Source organism: Schistocerca piceifrons, chromosome 8 (genome assembly GCF_021461385.2).
Source record: "Schistocerca piceifrons isolate TAMUIC-IGC-003096 chromosome 8, iqSchPice1.1, whole genome shotgun sequence".
In the NCBI taxonomy this organism is placed as follows: Eukaryota; Metazoa; Arthropoda; class Insecta; order Orthoptera; family Acrididae; genus Schistocerca; species Schistocerca piceifrons.
Genome location: NC_060145.1, coordinates 349,875,284 through 349,896,532, shown reverse-complemented (window position 1 = coordinate 349,896,532; position 21,249 = coordinate 349,875,284). Strand labels below are relative to the sequence as shown.

At 42.1% G+C, this 21,249-nt stretch overlaps 1 protein-coding gene across 1 annotated transcript in view; it reads right to left on the bottom strand.

The window, feature by feature from the left end:
- LOC124712344 (hemicentin-2-like) overlaps positions 1 to 21,249 on the bottom strand; it is a 479,653-nt gene that overhangs the window by 88,126 nt on the left and 370,278 nt on the right. Inside the window, exons 7-8 of the mRNA XM_047242640.1 lie at positions 15,800 to 15,930; positions 9,030 to 9,189 (exon numbers count right to left, since the gene is read on the bottom strand). Of these exons, the coding sequence (XP_047098596.1) occupies positions 9,030 to 9,189; positions 15,800 to 15,930 (291 nt within the window). The remainder of the gene's footprint in view (positions 1 to 9,029; positions 9,190 to 15,799; positions 15,931 to 21,249) is intronic.

Genomic DNA, 21,249 nt, shown 5'->3' with positions numbered 1-21,249 from the left:
GGCAGCGGAAGCCTACGCATTTTGATAGATGTACTGCAGTATAAGAAGCGAAATTTCCATCTAGTTAGGCAAAGACGTACATTAAATTTGATATTAATACATTCACGTGGATGACCCGTTTACAAATAATTAATGTTCAGTAGTAGTACGATTCTGTTATTGACATCTGGTACTGAATGGGAATTCTTTACACTTTGACATCAAACCACACTCTCTTTCATTTTAACGATGCCTACAGTAGTATATTCTAAAGGCATTGGAATAATCGTTATGGAAAACTGACAGGAGTGAAAGTATAAAATAATTAAAGGAAAGACATTCCAGTGACCATGCGTTCGTAAAGACATGTTGTGCGACATGACTGCAACTCTTCTAGTAACTACAAAAGTGTCTGCAATGGAAACATACACCTTAAGTCCACATCTAACTGCTTCAAATTTCTGTCAGACAAATATATATTTGTACCCCGGGAAATTTTGTCCCATTGTAGCTCCGACACATTCCAACCCGCACAGCTTTCTTCTGACTGTGACTGACAGCACATATATATAACGTAGACACACTGCATCTCCAGTGGCGTAAACTAAGGTTAATTTCCTCGTGTCACGCAAACTGCTTTCATTGTGTTTCCCAAAGATTTCTGGCCACGATGGGTACTGGTTTTACTGGATGGCGATTCCCAAGAAATGAATGGCGAGCACTCATTTTGGTCTGTGCAGAATAGATAAAGACGCAAAGACGTCCGCGTCCTGCTACTGATGTAACTCACATAATTTGAAGAACTCTCCTGGATACAATAATTTTTGTACATGGATGAGTATAACTGAGGCCTCGTCCTATCCCTAAAATCAATGCAGGGTTTTCAGCAAAATTTATACTACTATGTTCTCGAGACTAGGTCACGCATCCATTTTGTGTTGTGTCTTTCTAGCTCGTCAATATTTATAAGCTTCGAAACCGTGTGTTCTTCATAGACAGTGAGGTACGCAAACAACGCTAACATTAGATATGTGCGCAGTATATGTACTCCTTTTCCTGTAATACTAAAGGGATTGTTGCAACGAAAAGGTCTGAACCACTGTGTTATACTTAAATAATGTTGAGCAGAGATTTCCGCTGCCATATGCTTGCAGTAGGTTGAAGGAAAATCGGAGGTAAGTAAACTTCACATGGAGCAGTTCTTGCGTATTTAGGAAATGAGAAAAGTGGAAATACGGCTGCACCAAATGGTGTGGTAAATGGGGCTGTGCCGTGCTACACACAAATTAAATTTCTCCAGAAGCTGTCCGCATCTCGTTTCTCTTACTTGAAGCTGCGCAGCGGAAATTTGCTACGATCGATGGAACACTATTTCCTGCAACAGTTTTTGTACGGAAGCAGTTCGTTTCCACTCTTTTTATCATTTGCTTCTCTCTTAGGTTTTCTAGCAGCGTAAGAAAATGGAGAGAAAACATTTCTCAGGGTAGAAACTGTGTTACCTGCACTATATGACAGCAGGCAGAGCAACAAGGTAGTCCCAGCATTTTGTCGCTGCAACGCTTGGTCCTCGCAAAGTAACCGTCTCCTTAATTGTAGCAGCACTCAGTTATCCACACAAAGGATTAATATGCAGTATGTGCTATCCCTAGAATTGTAATAAACTAAGCATGGTAACAAGCAGCTCACTGTGTCTTCCCTCCTTTACGGAAATGATATGCAATAACCATTTGTACTTTTGAGGTAGACAATAAATATTGTAAAGTAAACGCTAGAGAACATCGTCAGCTTGGGAGGCGAAAGAAAAACAATCTTTTCACCCTGCGACACGAAACAAAGGAAAACCCAAGCGCCGTTGTCGTTCGAGGAGGATACTATGGCTTGTTTGGTGTCCATGTCTGGACATGACCACTGACTAAGACTGAGACGCATCCGTAACAATTAGGACAACTGAATTTTGTCGTGAAATGGAAAAAAAGTGTGTAACACAAAAGTAAAGAAGGTAATTAACAAATAATTTGACTGGTGAGACGATCAGCCAGGCCTAGTTGATCAAAAGACAGGAGATACTTACAGTGAATTTTGTAGACTGTAACTAAGGAAAGAGAGTTTGGTCTATTGCACTATGGGACAGTATCTGCTATACTCTACGTACCACGCTTCTGTTAGTGGATCTCTTAAGTGTTTGGCAATGAACAAGGATTAGGTTCATTGTTGTTCAATACCTGGCGCCTTCTGATCCAGCCACAGGTACACAAAATCATTAGTGGGATGAAACAAATGTATTCGGAATTTGTAAAAACGATTAGACAACAGCCATACAATTTACTAGCGACAATAGAAAGTTTGTGCCCGACACGCACTCCCTGGATTTCCTGCTTTACGCAAGCGGTTGCCGTAACAACTTCAGTTAACCGAGCACTCCTACAGGACCGACCCAAAAGTCCATATCACTGAGAGCCCATTTCCAGCACGCAACAGCTGCTGTGATTCCCACATATGGATTGATTTTATTATTATAATTCTGTCTAGCCATTACTTTACCATTTGGATACTACACCAAAAACACAGACACGACAAATAGCGTCAGCGGGAGCCGGCAAGTGGCGCTGTGTCACTTATATAGTACAAATATATGAATAGATCGATTAACAACAAAGGTCACATAACGTCTAATGATGTACTACTAAAGCGTCACCTGTCACTGTCGTCTTCGCGGCAAAAAAAGACTAATAATCAAGACGCAACAGGTACTTATTGTCAGCAGTAGGATCCATGTTATTGTAAATCTTTGTGTCTGGAATTTTTATGTTAAACGTTTTGTTTCTGACACTTTAGGATAATTTTCCTTAAAAGAGATCATAGTCGTCGTTGACTGTTTGAAATATTTGTTATTACGATTACAATAGCGGCCTTAGGGCCATTTTCAAGTAACACTGCAAAAGTTACCCAAACACAACAAAAAAGGTATGCTCTACTATAATAGTAGAAGCACAGAGTGTATATACATAATTAAACAAACATTTCATTAAGATAGTAGCGTAATTATAAGAATTGGTGACAAATATACTCGTCAAAATGTAGCCTTTTGGCTGCGAGAGTCCCACAAGATCCGATGGGCACGAGACTTATTATATCGTAAAATGTTGTTAAATATGTGCTGTATTCTCAATGTTATGGTTCAAAAGGGTTCAAATGGCTCTGAGCACTATGGGACTTAACATCTGAGATCATCGGTCCCCTAGAACTACTTAAACCTAACTAATCTAAGGACATCACACACATCCATGCCCGAGGTAGGATTCGAACCTGCGACCGTAGCGGTCGCGCGGTTCGAGACTGAAGCGCCTAGAACCGCTCGGCCACATCGGCCGTCTTTCAGTGTTACCATCGTTCTAATAATCTATCACAAATAAAAGCTCAGGTGCACTGACAACATGTGGAGCTAAGTCTGTTGGCGCGAAAATACATTACTAAAGATACTGCTTGTGCACGTAGCAAAGATAGTGCACACCAGGGATACAACTTATAAGCTTTATATCAACCAGGCTCTATTATAGCAAACAAGACTAAGTAAATAAGTAGGATGCATCCTGTATTTGTGCGGAGGTATTGTGATGTTTTGTCCCGATATGTGATGCTGCACAGTGAATTGGATTGCTGTCGAGCGTTTTACGCCATTCGTATTCGTAAAATGTATACGCACACAAAGTATTATATATCAGAGCTCTGTTATCGTCTCATTTACGAGCACTTAAGTCAATGTGAGAGCTTTTTAACAGATAACACGTGTTATCCTCTATTATGTTGTAAATAAATATTCCCATCCTGTCCTACTGCCCCTTACAATCGTAGCACTATTTAGAAAGCTGTATGATGTCGGCAGACGAAAAGACTTTACGATATAAAGCTTAGAAGTTGTATCCTTGGTGTGCACTATCTTTTCTACGTGCACAGGCAGTATCTTTAGTAAAGGTATTTTCGCGCCAACAGACATAGCTCCACATTGTCAGTGCACCTGAAAAATGGTTCAAATGGCTCTGAGCACTATGGGACTTAACATCTGAGGTCATCAGTCCCCTAGAACTTAGAACTACTTGAACCTAACTGACCTAAGGACATCACACACATCCATGCCCGAGGCAGAATTCAAACCTGCGATCGTAGCACTCGCGCAGTTCCGGACTGAAGCGCCTAGAACCGCTCGGCCACCGCGGCCGGCAGTGCACCTGAGCTTATTTGTGATAGATTATTAGACCGATGGTAACATCGACAATACAGCACACATTTAACAACATTTTACAATGTAATAAATGTCGTACCCATCGGACCTTGTAGGATTTTCGCAGTCAAAAGGCTACATTTTGACGTCATATATTCTCATGTCAGATAGTTTTGTATTCTGACAAAACCTAAGTTGTGTGTGTTTCTCACCAATTCTTATAATCGCGGTACTACCTTAATGAAATGTTTGTTTAATTATTCTTATACGTCCTGTGCTTCATGTTTGTGTTTCGTTTTGTTGTGTATAGGTAACTTTAGCATTGTTACTTGCAATCGTAATAATAAATACCTCATTGAGTCAACGGCGACTATGATGTCTTTTAAGAAATATTATATGACTGTGATTCCCAACCACGAGAAGTTAATCAAACTTTAGGATAAGTTACTGACTGGCTCTTTAATGGGCAACTACCCAAAAGTTTCGCAAGTTTTGAAGAAATAAAATGGTGTACTTAATTAAATTTCCGCACCTATTTCATTTTATTTTCCGTTCTCCATTATGCACATTTAAAAAGCACTATTGAACTTGTTAGCCTGGTCTTATCGTACTCTTGCCAAAGTCTGTTCACAAATTCGCTGTGTTGTTTCTTGCGTTCTTATGTCCACTGTCCTCCAGTGGCCTTTTCAGTACACCTCCAGCAGCTCGGTACCCCGAGCGGCCTCTGCCGGCGCAATACAGGCCACTCGCGCTCGGAGCCACTTCGTTATAGGACACCATGCAGACGGCACCTACTTACGGCTTCAACTTCACTGCTGTTACTATTGTATGAACCGGACTCTATGTCTTGTCGCTTCGTTTGTAATGAATCTTCATACGTTTTGAGAAATACAAGTTAAGTAATTGTTCTGTTTGCTGTGTCATTTCACACTAATCAGTTCTGCTCCTGTCTAGCTTTCCTATGATAACAGTTGCTGCGTTACTCTCAGCCCACCTCTCCTTACCCATGTCTACGAAGGTGAACACGACACAAACAAGTTCAGTGTGACTTCAAGCAGTTCTCATCTCATTTGAACTCTATTTCTTGCCATGCACAATGCACCATGCCAGGTGTGACTTGCTCAATTGCGTTGTAAATTCTATCTCTGAGCTCCCGTAGAGAAGCCAGACAAGGATGGGACAAATATCATTGATGAATTCTGAAAAGAAGAGATAGATAGATGCCAGGCCTGGTGAATGTGAGAGTCAAGCAATTGGCACGCCTCGACAAGTCCACTTATCTGGAAAACAGACGTTTAGAAAATCCCAGACAACAGGCATGCAACTGATTTCTTAATATACGCCAAATAATCATGTGTTGGACGTCCAGCTCCCTAGGAACAAACTGGGTCGGTTTTGTGGGACTGTTCATAAAGCTTTGTCTTGCTTACTCTACGACATTGTCGTATGCATGTGGAAGACCTGAGGTTTTATTATTCTTAGCCAGTTTCAACGAAGCATTTACGCAATTTATGAAAAACAGGCCTAGAAAATTACATTTCACACTTGTCAATGACTCGACCCTTCAAACTAAAACACAAATCCGACGTGCTTGGGTCCAGTAAAGCCAGCCATCTTCGCTGCAATTGCCGCTAGCGGCAGGGGTGGCGCGATGTTGTACTAGCGTACCACGTGAGTCAAAACCTGATTTCTTTTTCCCTCAAGATGGCACTATGACCATGTGTGTAAGTTGTATTAATAAGTTTGTACGAATTTTCGAGATTGTGTAACCGCTCTTTAGAGAGTGGTTATACAGAAACGAGTATTAAATTAAATTCTGTAATACGAAATGACCTAAGAGCCAAAAAATGGTAGTTGTATTCCGAAGTAACAGTTAGTTAAAATTTTACAAAGAGTAGATATTATAAATAGAGTAACGCAAAGTAGTACAAAGGGAATACAAGGAAGACATAACAGAGTTGCGTTTTCTTTTGAATGTAATATATAAACCACTGCGCAGCATTGTTAGGTCTCTTGAGTTTTTGTTTTCAGCGGTGGCGGAGTGTGTACGCAGTTTTCCGTGGTAGTCGGAATTTTGGGATTAGAAGCCTAATTAAATTGCATTCTTAGAAGTAGGTTAGACACTGGAGTGATGGAGAATAGATTATTTTGGGATAAATTCAGAGACGGAGTCAATTAGAAGTGATTGGGTGTACGAACATTGATATTCAAGTGAATGGTGATTGTACGTGTTAGACGAAACGCTACGATCGTATACTTACGGTTGTGAAAAGATTAATTGACAATACGGAAACTTTTATATTGAATTAGGAATTCATTCGCTGTATGCGATTTATTAAAGAGTATTGGGACCGAAAATAGTTTTTAACTTATCTTTGCCGCTCGTTGTCAACGTGATTCCGCTAATAAACGAGAAGTGAAAAATAGTGCCCGTTAAACAACTAAATTTGTGCTGGACAGTCATTGAAAGGATTCGAACCCATAATTAATATCATGTCGTGAGGACTGAGAAGCTTGGACATTATAAGGCCCAGAGACATATTTATAATTTATCAGACATTAATGGCAAAGGACAGTTTCATGGGAAAGCATATATTTGGTGATAGATACAAGAAGGAATGTAGTACTGACTGACTGTTATCATACCGAAACAATACACGCTAGGATCAACTCTCCTTTCATTGATCCCCCAGTGCCATCTCTCATTATCTTAAGAACTTAATTGTGTCAATAAAACAGAAATATACGAGACATTCCTAGTATTTACTGAATTCCATAATCAGCTAGTACATAGACAATAATATCTGTGAACATTCAAGGGTTATTGAAGGAAGCTGATAAACCTTTTTACAAACAGATTTAATAGGATTCAACGAATGCATAGAGACTGCCAAAGTAACTAAATCAAATTACTCAGGGAAACAAATTAGTAAAAATAGACTGAAACTCACTTAATATCTTACTCCAGCGTAATAAAAAAAAACCTGTCTTTGGATCTGTCGTGATTGAAAGTGTATTAAATTATCTCTGGAAAAACGCGATCAATTTTCAACTGCTAGTTCACACGACTAGATTCACAACGTGATTCAGAGATGTTTTATGCCCGACCCACACAGCAGGGAATGGTTCGTAACTAGCCGGGACAATATATACACAAATTTTGAGATCAGCGCGGCTGCCGGAAGGGGGGGGGGGGGGGGGGGGAGGACGGCGAAGCGATGTCTGTGCTGTCGTGAGTCGCGACGACGGTGGATGTGCGGGCATAATTGGAAAGCCCTTTTTGGCACACCCCATATACAACTTTACATTGGGGAAAGCCAGATGCAAGCGACATTCCATTTCGTAAATCGACGGGAATTAAATATTCTGCCATACACAGTGTTAATAGCTGCCGACGAGAATAACAAATTTCAGGCATTACCTTTCACCACGGACAACGCAGTTGCCGATGTCCTTCACTTCACGACCGAGAGCAGCGGTGTTTGCGTGAAGTTATCAGTGCGAACAAACAAGCATCACAGTATAAATAACCGCAGAAACCTATATGAGACGTACGTTGAACGTATCAGGCCAATATAGTGAAATTTGTTGTTAATAGGCTATGGCAGCAGACGTCGGACGCGAGTGCCTTTTCGAACACCACGAAAAAGCCTGCAACGTCTCTCCTGGGCTTACGACCGTATTGGTTGCACCCTACACTGGAAAACCATAGCCTGGTCAAGATAATCCCCGATTTTATTTGGTAAGAGCTGATGACAGGATTCGAGTGTGCTGCGGAACCCATGAGCCCACGAACTTAAGTGTCAAGAAAGCACTGCGCAAGCTTGCAGTCGCTCCATAATGGTGTGGGCTGTGTTTACATAGAATGAACTGGGTCCGCTGGTCCAACGGAACCGATCGTTGACCGGAAATGGTTATGTTTTAATACTCAGAAACCTTTCACAGCCATTAATGAATTTCATGTTCCAAACAAAGATGTAATTTTTATGCGTGACAGTGAGTCATGTCACTGGACCACAATTGTCGCGACATGTTTAACGAACATCCTGGACAACTCGAGCAAATGATTTGGCCATCCAGATTTCCCGACATGAATCCCATCGAACATATATGGGACATAATCGAGAGGTCAGTTCATGCACAAACTTTTGCTACGGCAACACTTTCGTAGTTATGACAGCTATAGAGGCAGCACAGCTCAATATATCTGCAGGGGACTTCAAACGTCATATTGAGTGCATGCCACGTCTAGTTGCTGCACTACGCCCAGTAAAAGGAGCTGCGACACGATATTGGGAGGTATCCCAATTCTTCTGTCACCTCAGCGTATGTGTATCTTGTGGTCTGTCCCAGAATCTAAATAACAGGTTTAAAGGAAAAGCACTCCGCCTTCAGGCCACGAGTGGCCTACCGGGACATCCGACAGCCGTGTCATCCTCCGTGGAGGATGCGGATACGAGGAGCGTGGGGTCAGCACACCGCTCTCCCGGTCGTTATGGTGGTATTCTTGACCGAAGCCGCTACTATTCGGTCGAGTAGCTCCTCAATTGGCATCACGAGGCTGAGTGCACCCCGAAAAATGGCAACAGCGCATGACAGCCTGGATGGTCACCCATCCAAGTGCCGACCACGCCCGACAGCGCTTAACTTCGGTAATCTCACGGGAACCGGTGTAACCACTGCGGCGACGCCATTGCCTGGTTTAAAGGAAAAGTAGGGAGTAAATTAATGGGTGAAGAGTTTCCATCACGTAGGTGAGATATCGCAATGTCCAGTCGTGGCGCAGCGGTAAAGCAGGGTAGAGCAGAGTAGAGTAGAGGTCTGTACTCACACTTGACCCGGAAGTCGAGCTCGTTGGAGGCGGCCTCTCCCTGGGCGTTAGCGGCGACGCAGACGTAGCGGCCGGCACCCTGGCGCGAAACTTTCTGCAGCACCAGGCTCTGGTTGCTGTGGATGACATGCGCGCTCTGATTGTGGCTCAGCGGCGCGTCCTGTGGACCAGCAAGAGGACTTACACTCTCTGCACCATTCACAGCAGACAAAGACAACCATAGTTCTCATAATTAGAAAGAGTTACACAATACAACATAGCCTGAATAGAAAAGCGAAGCAACCAGAACACATGGTCGGATGTCAATGTCATTTAGTACATGTACACACCACCGGCGGCTATGTCAGTTGTTGGAGTTGCAAATCTCTGTGAAAGGCAGAACTGCCACGAGAGTGCGTTAGCGTTGTTCGTCTTCAGGGTTATTACCAGGTCTGGTAGTATATGTAAGGAAAACGAACAGCGTCAGACGTTCAGTATCCACTGTGAAAGACACGGAGTTGTTGCATACTTAAGTGACACAACGTTGTCATGACTTGACAGAGATTGAAAGAGGCCTCATTGTGGATCTTTATTTGGCTGGCTGGTCGAATCGTGCAATTTCCAGATTTGTTATGGATTTTTATGTGACAGCTGCCCAATATGGATTCAATGGAAACGAGAGGCTAGATATACTTGTCGTCAAGGTTTCCGCTGACCACGTCTCACCACCACAATGGAGGATCCTTATGTCGTATACCAAGTACAACATAGCCCCTTCAAATCTTTCCTTGCTTCCGAGAAGGAGTTATGGACACCATGCAACAGTCTGTGTCATCTTGCACCAGTGCCAATAGAGTAGTAGCAAGCAGACTAGGGAATTGCCATCCAAGGCGTAGTAGAATTATCACCACAAAGCTAGTAACTGCGTTTAAAGTAATTCCGTCTCGGGAAAGCATGACATCGTCTTAAGCTAAGCGAAAATTGAGACATCTATAGCACGTCCGACACGACACACAGTTAGACGCGCACATTCCGCACGTGTCGTGCTGGTCCAACACATACTGAGACACGTACACGTACTTTGCACGTGCCGGTTGGCGACAGCGACGAAGCGCGAGCACACTGTAATCCTTCTCAAACGATTTTACAGACACTACTCAGTAAAAATATTTCATTTTTGCCTTGCTTGTAGCGTTATATGTCAGCTTCGTGGCAAAGTGCCCATAATCGCGCTAATGGCTATACTTATTGTGGTATATCCATTTTAGAAAGAAGGTAAGCAAAATTCGAATTGTTTGCAATGAAAAATAGGGGTCGCTATGATTTTGCGTTTGGTGCGTATTACACAACATCTTGCTGCGTATGAAATTTATCCAACATGTTGAATATTTCTTCAGACTTGGGAGGAAGTCTCTATTTGCCTCCGATCTCAAGAAAATGGACGCCCGCGAGAATGAAGTATTCAAACCGTCTCTCATATCTCCTAAACCGCTTGAGACATCGAAACGAGAGTTTGATAGTATACAAAGAGGAGAATATTTTACCACTTTGTAAAGACACGAAAAGTTCTTATGTATGCCGATGTACCATTAGTTATACCTCCCTTTTTATTTTTTTCACTCCAGTCACTGTAATATTTTAAGAATTATCTACAGCCAGTGGAACAAGAGTTTCCTATTATGAAAATAAACATGAAATTTCTTCTCTTATGTTACTGCAAACCGACAGGATGAGGTTTTTCGTAAGCTATTGAGCTCTTTGACTGCCTATTACTTGTTTAATGAGACACTCTGTTTCAGATTCTGTCGCAATAGCTGCTGTGAGATGAGTTTAAGCAAATTACACTGTGTTTTTGCAAAGGAAGTACAATTAAACATGTGAACAAGAGAAATATGGCCGTTAATCATAAATGGTGATGCTTCTTCGAGTGAGAATAGGTTAGAAATTCACACAAAATTGTCAATTCCGTTGGAATTTTGATTGAATCCCCGTAACCCATCGTATTTTTAACACTGAATGACTAGAATCGAATCTTACCAAAGGGTTTTATTCCTTCTCCAGATCTGAGCAGTATTAAAATAATGACGACCATTCCCTTCAGGTGGAATGATATGCCACATGCCAGATGTTCGTTACTCACCTACAGCTTGCAAAATGACAATGTGTGATTCGCGAATAAAATAGTTGTTATTGAGAAAAATAAACAATTGATCTGTCGCACAACACAATGGTCAGTGCATATTCAGCAACTGAGCATAATGCGCGTGAAAGGAATGCGGAAGCTAGCCATGTGTGCCGTGTGAGCGGGAGTTTGAAAAACATTGCCATGAAGGTGGAGCTGCCTTTGTCAGTAATACATTTGAACAAATTAAATACATCTAATCACCACACTCTTTCAGAATACTCCTACTTTCGTAATAACATGGAACATTTTTTTAATTTTTGTAGCCTTTTGTATACTTAGTTTATTAATGCTGATAAAGTGTATGCAACAAATGAAATGCTTTTTCTCAACACATTCTCAAAACATTATTATTTGTGACTGCTTTTCGACTGTTTCTAGCTTGCAGTGATGTCCATATGTACATAGTACAATACTGACCATTAAAATTGCTACACCAAGAAGGAATGCAGATGATAAACGGGTATTCATTGGACAAATATATTATACTAGAACTGACATGTGCTTACATTTTCACGCAATTTGGGTGCATAGATCCTGAGAAATCAGTACCCAGAACAACCACCTCTGGCCGTAATAACGGCCTTGATACGCCTGGGCTTTGAGTCAAACAGAGCTTGGATGGCGTGTCAGGTACAGCTGCCCATGCAGCTTCAACACGATACCACAGTTCATCAAGAGTAGTTACTGGCGTATTGTGATGAGCCAGTTGCTCGGCTACCATTGACCATCTCCAATTGGTGAGAGATCTGGAGAATGTGCTGGCCAGGGCAGCAGTCGAACATTTTCTGTATCCAGAAAGGCCCGTACAGGATCTGCAACATGCTGTCGTGCATTATCCTGCTGAAATGTAGGGTTTCGCAGGTATCGAAGGAAGGGTAGAGCCACGGGTCGTAACACATCTGAAATGTAACGTCCACTGTTCAGTGGCGTCAGTGCGAACAAGAGGTGACCGAGACGTGTAACCAATGGCATCCCATACCATCACGCAGATTCCATATTCTACAAACAGTCATTCGATCACGACCAACGCGAGCAGCAACGTCGTGATACGATAAACCGAAATCGGGATAGGCTACAATCCGACCTTTATCGAAGTCGGAAACGTGATGGTACGCATTTCTCCTCCTCACATGAGGCATCACAACAATGTTTCAGCAGGCAACGCCAGCAGCCGCGTTTGTGTATGACAAATCGGTTGGAAACTTTCATCATGTCACCACGATGTAGGTGTCGCCACCGGCGCCATCCTTGTGTGAATGCTGTGAAAAGCTATTCATTTGCATATCACAGCATTTTCTTCCTGTCGGTTACATTTCCGCGTCTGTAGCACGTCATCTTCGTGGTGTAGCAATTTTAATGGCCAGTAGTGTATAATGTCTCTTATTACATCCATATCAAAGTAACGACAGTGAAGCTTATGTACTTCATTACTTTTTCCAGATGCACAAAGGGGTCGTATCAGTGAAAATTACGTCTTTTCGACTTTTTGCAACAGGTCGTAGAGATACGTCACCTTAACAGGCAACAAGTTGATAACCTTGTTTTGTTTTCCTGCCTTGCTTCTAAGTCATTGATTTTATAATATCCCTTACTTCCTTATTCACTACTATCACGATGAATCATCTGTCCGTTCTTACGATCTGAAAACATTATGGAGGTAGAAGATATAATCCCATTGGCTAATGGCACACCAGTTTTCGAACTGTGCATTGTTATTGACAAAAGAATAAACGAAACAGATATATGTAACTGAAAACTTTTATGTACTAACGAAAAGAGATGGAGCGCTTAAACGGCGACAAACGAAACATTACTCAGTGATAATAAAATTCAGTATACAGTAAGACCGTATTTTTCGGATGGGGAATACTTTCACTGCCCATATGCGCCATGCCGAAGTGAACATACCGCATGACTGCCTTCCCACTCCCCGCTTCACCCACAACGCCGCGCGACCTGGCACTGGCGCGTGTTGCGTCCCAGTCGCGTCGCGTCGCAATTTACACGGTCCCATAGGAACCAGTGAAGTTACAAAAATGCGCGCTGCGCTGCGCTGCGTCGCGCCACACGGGATATACGCGTCTCAATTTGCGCGTAGCCCTACGCTCAGCAAAGAGTCACGGTCCAGCACTACCCTGGATGATCATCGTCAGTGAATATGGCGATAATCTGATGAGAGGTCTCATTCTCACAAAGTTGTGGAGAGGTAAAGCGGTGTCACTCTGGTGTCATGGTGTAGGAGCCATCAAGTATGACATCAGGTGACGGCTAGTCGTTTGAAATCATCTGATGGCACAATCGAAGTCACAGACATCTCGCGTCCTCATGTGTTGCCTCGTTTTAGACAGTATCGTAGTGGTATTATTCAACAGAACAGTCCTCATCCACACATGACACGTGTCTCCATGAACATGTGAACACATGTGGAAGTAGCTCGGATGTCAGTTCAATCCCAATGCAAGTATCCTGGTAATCAAGGACAGTTGGGGGTTAGCTCACCTCGGCAGGAGATACAACGGTTATGATACCAGTCTCAAGCGAACCAAGGCATACATTGAAGCCAGAGTGGATACAACATCACTATGATAACTGGGCTCAAAAAAGTGCCACATTTTTTTGTAAATTTACCTAGAATCTGTTATCACTGAAATAACGTCTCCCTCACATCTGGATGTCTCACTTTCTGGTCAGGCAATGTATATGAAAACAACCCGCCAGGATAGCCGACAGCGCTAACGCGCTGCTTCCTGGACTCGAGTAGGTGCGCCGTCCCCAGATGGAATCCGCCCGGTGGTTTAACGACGACGGCTGGATGTGGCTTTTAGGTGGTTTCCCACGTCCTCCTAGGTGAATACCGGGCTGGTCTCCACGTCCCGCCTCAGTTACACGACTCGCAGATATTTGAAACACATTCACACTCTTTCACGATTTACAAAAAAGCTGGGGTAAACTAATTGCGTCTCGGGGGGTATGGGTTGGGAGCAGGAAGGGCATCTGGCCACCCCTTAACATTCACCATGCCAAATCCGTACTGAACCCTGCCGACCCTGCGCACAATGCGGGATAAAGGCAGTAGCAAAAGAAAGAAAGAAAGAAACAATGTATATGAAAACAATCGTATCTTCGGTGATATTTGAGGTAATAGATAGACAAATGTTGTATGACGTTTAAAAACAAAGGTCTGCGAGAAAGTGGGATCAAATACTGTAGTATATTGCACTCCACCTGGGAGAAATAGCATTTATAGGGAGTAATTAGAAAAGGGAAGGAGGACTAGTCTTTTCGGTTGGTTAAACTTTTATTAAGATATGTGGTTCATATGGGTTGATTGTGGGGATAGGTATAATGTGGGAGAATGATTGATAGGCAAACAGCGGTTCTGTGGTATGGGTAGCAAGGATGGGGAAAGGCCAAGTCTGTGTCGCCTGGCCACCAAGAGCTGTTGCATAGTGATTTGATTCACGAATCCAGTTATATGGCTCCTTCCGTGTATAGCGATTTTACGACTATGGCGTGTGGGGCCTCAAGATGGCATCAGTGTAATGGCGCAACTGGTAGCACATAAGGAACTCATAAAATAAATTTCTACAGTACATACGGCTGTTGGTAAATTATTGAATCAAGAAAGTCAAAAGAAGGATTGAAAGAGAGGGCTGGAGACGGAGGTAAGTCCAAAAATCAAAAAAGCATAGGGAGCTCTGTTTTTGTTTAGTACTTTTTGTTGTTTAATGTGTACTTTCTGGATAATGGCTTGGAAACGACACTAATTCTGTAATGAATAGAATATTTAATTAAGTACAACCTAAGTAGACAAATGCAGCCTTCATCTAACAGTGACTATTACACATCGTATCTCATCTCAGATTCACAAGAGAAACAGCATTCATTTTCGATACGTCCTTTTGTGTGCCGCAGCGAAAATAGAAACCCCTAGAAATTACTGACGAATTTTACACCTGATTATTATAGCCAAGCGAAGGGGGAGGGGGGGAATGGACTAATAAGGTATCTAATTAACCAGATGTAGTCTAGATTCACGAAAAAGATTTCTGGAAAGAATCCAGGATAATTAAGGAAAACGTAATTAGCATAGCAAAATGAAGAGTGGAAAACAAACAGGTTGAATATAAAACGGACCAGCGTGTGGTTATTTGAATGTAATTAAGAAAAACTTAATTAGTGGTATGAGGAACAATTTTTGCCCGAATTTTCATAGCATGATAACATGGAAAAACGGGTATCAAGTTAACCAATGTGAGGTTTAGTCTTGCAAAAAAAATTGTATTTTTCATGCTTTCTAAACAAAACTTAAAAACGAAAAAAACTGAAAACAAAAATACGCTCAACTGTTTTGTGAAATGATTTGTCTACAGGTAAGAAATGCAAAAGATCAGAGAAATGTTTGACGTGCCTCATTTGTTGTACATAATTTCGGGCATTATTCAAAGACGTGTCAAACGATTCACTGCTCTCTTTCATTTCTCAATTTTCGAGCAACCTTTTACAAAACGTTGAACTGTTTTTTCAGTACTTTTCTCTCCATCAGTTGGTACGAATCACGGTTTCGCCGATACGACAAGCCGTGCTGCCCTCTGTCGGTACTTACGTCGTGCAGCCAGGAGAGGCGCCTCCACGGCGGGTTGGCCCTGACGTGGCACTCGAAGTAGACGTCGTCGCCCTCCTTGATGTCGTCAGGGTTGAGCGTGGGCCCCAGCCGCAGCGACACGATGGGGGCGACTGCAACACACGAGGCGAGGCCGCGGCTACAGTCTCATCTCCGCGCTGCCGCGGTCCGCCCCCACGAGACAGACTCGTGGCCTTCTTGAAACGAAAGTACAGATAACTGCGAAGGCTCTGCGTTCCTCAGCTTGAAAGGCGCCTAAAGACGCTCGAAAACTAGTTATTGGGAACAAATAAACATTTTCTAATTGTCTCGTCGCTGTCATTTGCATTTACACCTCAATCACCATATAGTCACAGTGTTTTACAACATCGTTAATAATTATGTTTAATCATAGACTACTTTCGAGTTGATGTTTTTCTCTCCAGGGTGCGGTTTGATCTTCAGTGCATACTCTGCAGGTTAGCAATGATTTATATAGATCGTTCATTGGAGTCAAGGCATATGCATGTGAGCGAAACTCTTATGATAAGTTGTTACCAAATTTTCGCTTTGGTTTTTTTCTCGTCGAGTGCGGTGTTCGGTCTAGACGTGATGTTTTCTGCCTGTATCTCGGAGAAATATGGTAAACTTTCGCTTTTACAATTGCAGATACAATTATGCAAAGCAGTTTGGTTGGTGTAGTATAGCAAAATGTCAAAATATATTTTGAGCTGTATGGTAGTTTGCTGTGTCGCGCCAGACAGCGTATATAATACATATACATTGCAGATTATCTATGCCTATTGCTTCCGTATTGGAATGTTCAAAAATTTAACCTCTCGCCGGAGGTTCGAGTCCTCCCTCGGGCATGGGTGTGTGTGTTGTTCTTAGCATAAGTTAGTTTAACTAGTGTTTAAGTCTAGGGACCGATGACGTCAGCCGTTTGGTCCCTTAGGAATTCGCACAAATCTGAACATTTTTTCTAAAATTTTAAAGATTATTTTAACTGTATTTTTGCTTGACGGAATACTCTCTTTCAAATTCTGAAGGTGGCAGGGGTAAAATACAGGGGGCGAAAGGCTATTTACAATTTGTACAGAATCCAGATGGCAGTTATAAGAGTCGAGGGGTATGAAAGGGAAGCAGTGGTTGGGAATGGAGTGAGACAGCGTATCCCCGATGCTGTTCAATCTGTATATTGAGCAAGCAATAAAGGAAAAAAAGGAAAAATTCGGAGTAGGTATTAAAATCCATGGAGAAGAAATAAAAACTTTGAGGTTCGCTGATGACATTGTAATTCTGTCAGAGACAGCAAGGGACCTGGAAGAGCAGTTGACCGGAATGGACAGTGTTTTGAAAGGAGGGTGTAAGATGAACATCAACAAAAGCGAAACGAGGATAATGGAATGTAATCGAATTAAGTCGGGTGGTGCTGAGGGAATTAGATTAGGAAATGAGACACTTAAAGTAATAAAGGAGTTTTGCTATTTGGGTAGCATAATAACTGATGATGGTCGAAGTAGACAGGATATAAAATGTAGACTGGCAATGGCAAGGAAAGAGTTTCTGAAGAAGAAAAATTGATTAACATCGAGTATAGATTTAAACGTCAGGAAGTCGTTTCTTAAAGTATTTGTATGGAGTGTAGCCATGTATGAAAGTGAAACGTGGTCAATAAATAGTTTAGACAATAAGAGAATAGAAGCTTTCGAAATGTTGTGCTACAGAAGAATGCTGAAGATTAGATGGGTAGATCACATAACTAATGAGGAGGTATTGAATAGAATTGGGGGGAAGAGGAGCTTGTGGCACAACCTGACTAGAAGAAGGGATCGCTTAATTGTCACATAATCCCATCATATATATATGAGACTGTTGCCTGGCATTTAGCTCTCATAACAGTGGCAGCACATGGCAGGAAATATCAACTATTAGGATGGAGTCTACGCAATGACCAAATATGAGGCCACAGCTCAAAGCAAGACTATAGTAACCGGGATCAGACACGACCAGGACGACCAGAGTCGACGATGAGTCTGAAAACCACGGAAAAACAACAGCGATGGATGGACAACGAAGACAGGCAGAATGACAAGTCCGGAGATTGAGCCAAATCGAGAATCTAGACGTAGCAGTATCAGGAACTAAACAACGACGAGTACAAAGAACCAAGGGAAAGGACAGTCGGAATACGACTGAGGTCCGGGCCACTGCGTTGCTGGCTCTACAGCGGGGCCCATAGACTGGCGTGTGGGACGTGGCCCATCCCTACAGCTGAGGCGGCGACAGCGGCGCTCGCAAATACTAGGAGCGCCGCCTAGCGATTGTCGACTAGGTTCATGCTTTCTGGAGGTTTTCAGACACTTTAGTCCACGATAAAAGAACACTAGCAAGGGAATTCATGAAAATATTATTCGGGTTAAGACAACACGTTAACAGAACAAAATGAAATTTTTATCATTCACAATGTTATATAAATTACAGAACACTTCCGATTTTTCGTTGAAGGGGAAAAAGCTCTCCTATATCGCTCATGTCGCGTTATAAATTATAAGAATGTTACACCTAAGTTTCACTGATGAGTATATGTAGAGAGCTGTGATACAAAATAGTGATAGTAGTACGGATGTCGTATCTCTTCAAGAGTTAAATATGAAAGAGGGTATTATTACAATAATAACAATATAGGTCACCGAAAACACTATTTCTCAATGTATGGAGAACACTATATCAAAAATTATGCTACGAAGTCATGGAAAGGTCGCCATTAAGATGTTCTCACTGAAGGAGAAATTCCTAATAATGTACATCTGGAACACGTCATTGAATTGTAGTGGCTCATAGTGACTCATGGAATGTGAAAAAATAGAAACAGAAAAGAATCAAAGCAATTCAGATGTCGAACTATAGAAGATTGTTGAAAATAGTTAAGAAGAGGAGGTTTTCTACAGAATCAGCAAGGAAGGGAACATGTGGAACATGCTGACAAGAAGGCACAGAATAATAAATGTGTTAAGACATCGGAGAATAGTTTCCATGCTACTAGAATGAGCTGTAGGCGGTGAAAACTGTAGAGAATGGCAGAGATTGGAATACATTAACGACGGAGGTTGGAAGTGCCACTATCAGATGAAGAGGTTAGTACAGGAGAGGAGTCCATGGCACGCCACATCAGACCAGTCAGAAGACTGACGACTCAGAAAAAGTCAGAAATTTCATAATTTCAATCCTTATAGTCTATGGCACTCAACGACAAGTGGATAGGACGTCTAACAAACATTCATAATAATGGGGATCTGTAAGTAGTTATATTGCACAAAGTCCAATTATCGCAAAAATGCCGAAAACTTGGGTGTCACTTGGAATACAGGGTGATTCAAAAAGAATACCACAACTTTAGGAATTTAAAACTCTGCAACGACAAAAGGCAGAGCTAAGCACTATCTGTCGGCGAATTAAGGGAGCTATAAAGTTTCATTTAGTTGTACATTTGTTCGCTTAAGGTGAACGTTTTCTGTGCCATTTCAGCCAATAATGTTTTTGGTCCCTTTTTCTTCGAAGGCGCTACTGTAACTGGACTACAGTATCTGGAGATGTTAGAGAATTGGCTGTTCCCTCAGCTCGAACAAGAAGCACAACAATTCATATTTCAGCAGGATGGAGCGCCACCACATTGGCACTTATCTGTCCGTAACTACCTGAACGTCAACTACCCGAGGCGATGGATCGGCCGCCAGGCAGCCCGTGACAGAGCCCTTCATCACTGGCCTCCAAGAAGCCCTGATCTTACCCCCTGCGATTTTTTCTTATGGGGGTATGTTAAGGATATGGTGTTTCGGCCACCTCTCCCAGCCACCATTGATGATTTGAAACGAGAAATAACAGCAGCTATCCAAACTGTTACGCCTGATATGCTACAGAGAGTGTGAAATGAGCTGGAGTATCGGGTTGATATTGCTCGTGTGTCTGGAGGGAGCCATATTGAGCATCTCTGAACTTGTTTTTGAGTGAAAAAAAACCTTTTCAAATACTCTTTGTAATGATGTACAACAGAAAGTTATATTATGTTTCTTTCATTAAATACACATCTTTAAAGTTGTGGTATTCTTTTTGAATCACCCTGTATTATGGAGTTGGCGCACGGATTAAGGTTTCCATTCAGATCCATCGTGGAAGCCACACTCGTGCCAGGTTCCTATTTCTGGTAAAAGTAATTTAAGAGCACTGAATTATGCATTGGAAATGTACTGCACTGAAGTGAACAGGCCAGGAGGTAATGGTGCTCACATGTGAGTAGTTTAGTCTTCCTTGGTTATGTTATTGCAGTTGTAAGTCATTGAAATACACTGGGAAGTAGTCAGGTTCAAGACATTTGACTTTTCCATGGTTTTCCCAAACAAACTGAGGTTCATGCGGACTGTTATTAATAAGTGACAAACACTTTCCTAGTTCTATTTTCAAAAGTAATATTTGTGTAACGAAGGAAATTGTAGCACTAATGGGCTATTATTATTTCATTCAGTGTATTTTTAATTCTGAATCTTCATATTTCTGTGTTGTATTACTCTATTACGTTTTATTCCAATAGTTTTAGCTCTCCCGGTGATGCAGATGTCGAAGGCAATAAAAATAACGGAAGGAATGGCCTCCAGGAAAATGCAATATTACAACGGCCAAAATCAGTACGTACCACTTTTTATTACCCCGTAAATGGCTCTTATTGCGACACGTAAGTTTGCAGTTTTGCTCAAATTTAATCTTCTTCTTTAATGGAGCAACTACAACATCCGACTCGGCGGACGCTTCAAATAGCAAGGTGTCAACACACGCGAGAATAAGGCTACAGCTCTGTATTTCATTTGAGCTGTAAGGTGAGTCAATGTCACTATTATTCTGCCCAACGCTACCGTCGCTGTGTCGATAAGGAGGAGGGTCGTCAAACCCTCTCTTAACCACACGAGTATTTCGCAGCTTCTTTTGACACCTCTGCGATGAAGATCAGAACAGCGACGCATATCATTGAAATCGTGCGGTTTTCTTATGGGTGGCAGAGGAAGATAATTCAGACACACCACCGTTCAAAATCGATACAAAAAGACGCGAGGACGTGGTATAAAGAGCGTCAAAGAAATTACTCCTTCCCTTTGGGCACTGATTTCCACAAACTTGGCTATCTAAAACGACAGTTTGCACTGGTACGGCGGAACGATTAAAACCTTCTCTAACGATATCGTGGGGCAACAATCCAACTGATGTGATCCCTTTGGAGTGTAGTGCGACATCAGATTTTGCAATTTAACTGCTTGGGACCGTCCAAAGCCATTCGATGAAATCTGAAAGTGATCTGAAGCAGCAAAAGATGTTTATGCTGTTTTATTTGTCCTGTTTCGCGCTCTCTTATAGCGTGACCACAGCGGAGTGCAAATTTGCCATGTGTGTTAATAAACTGCAAA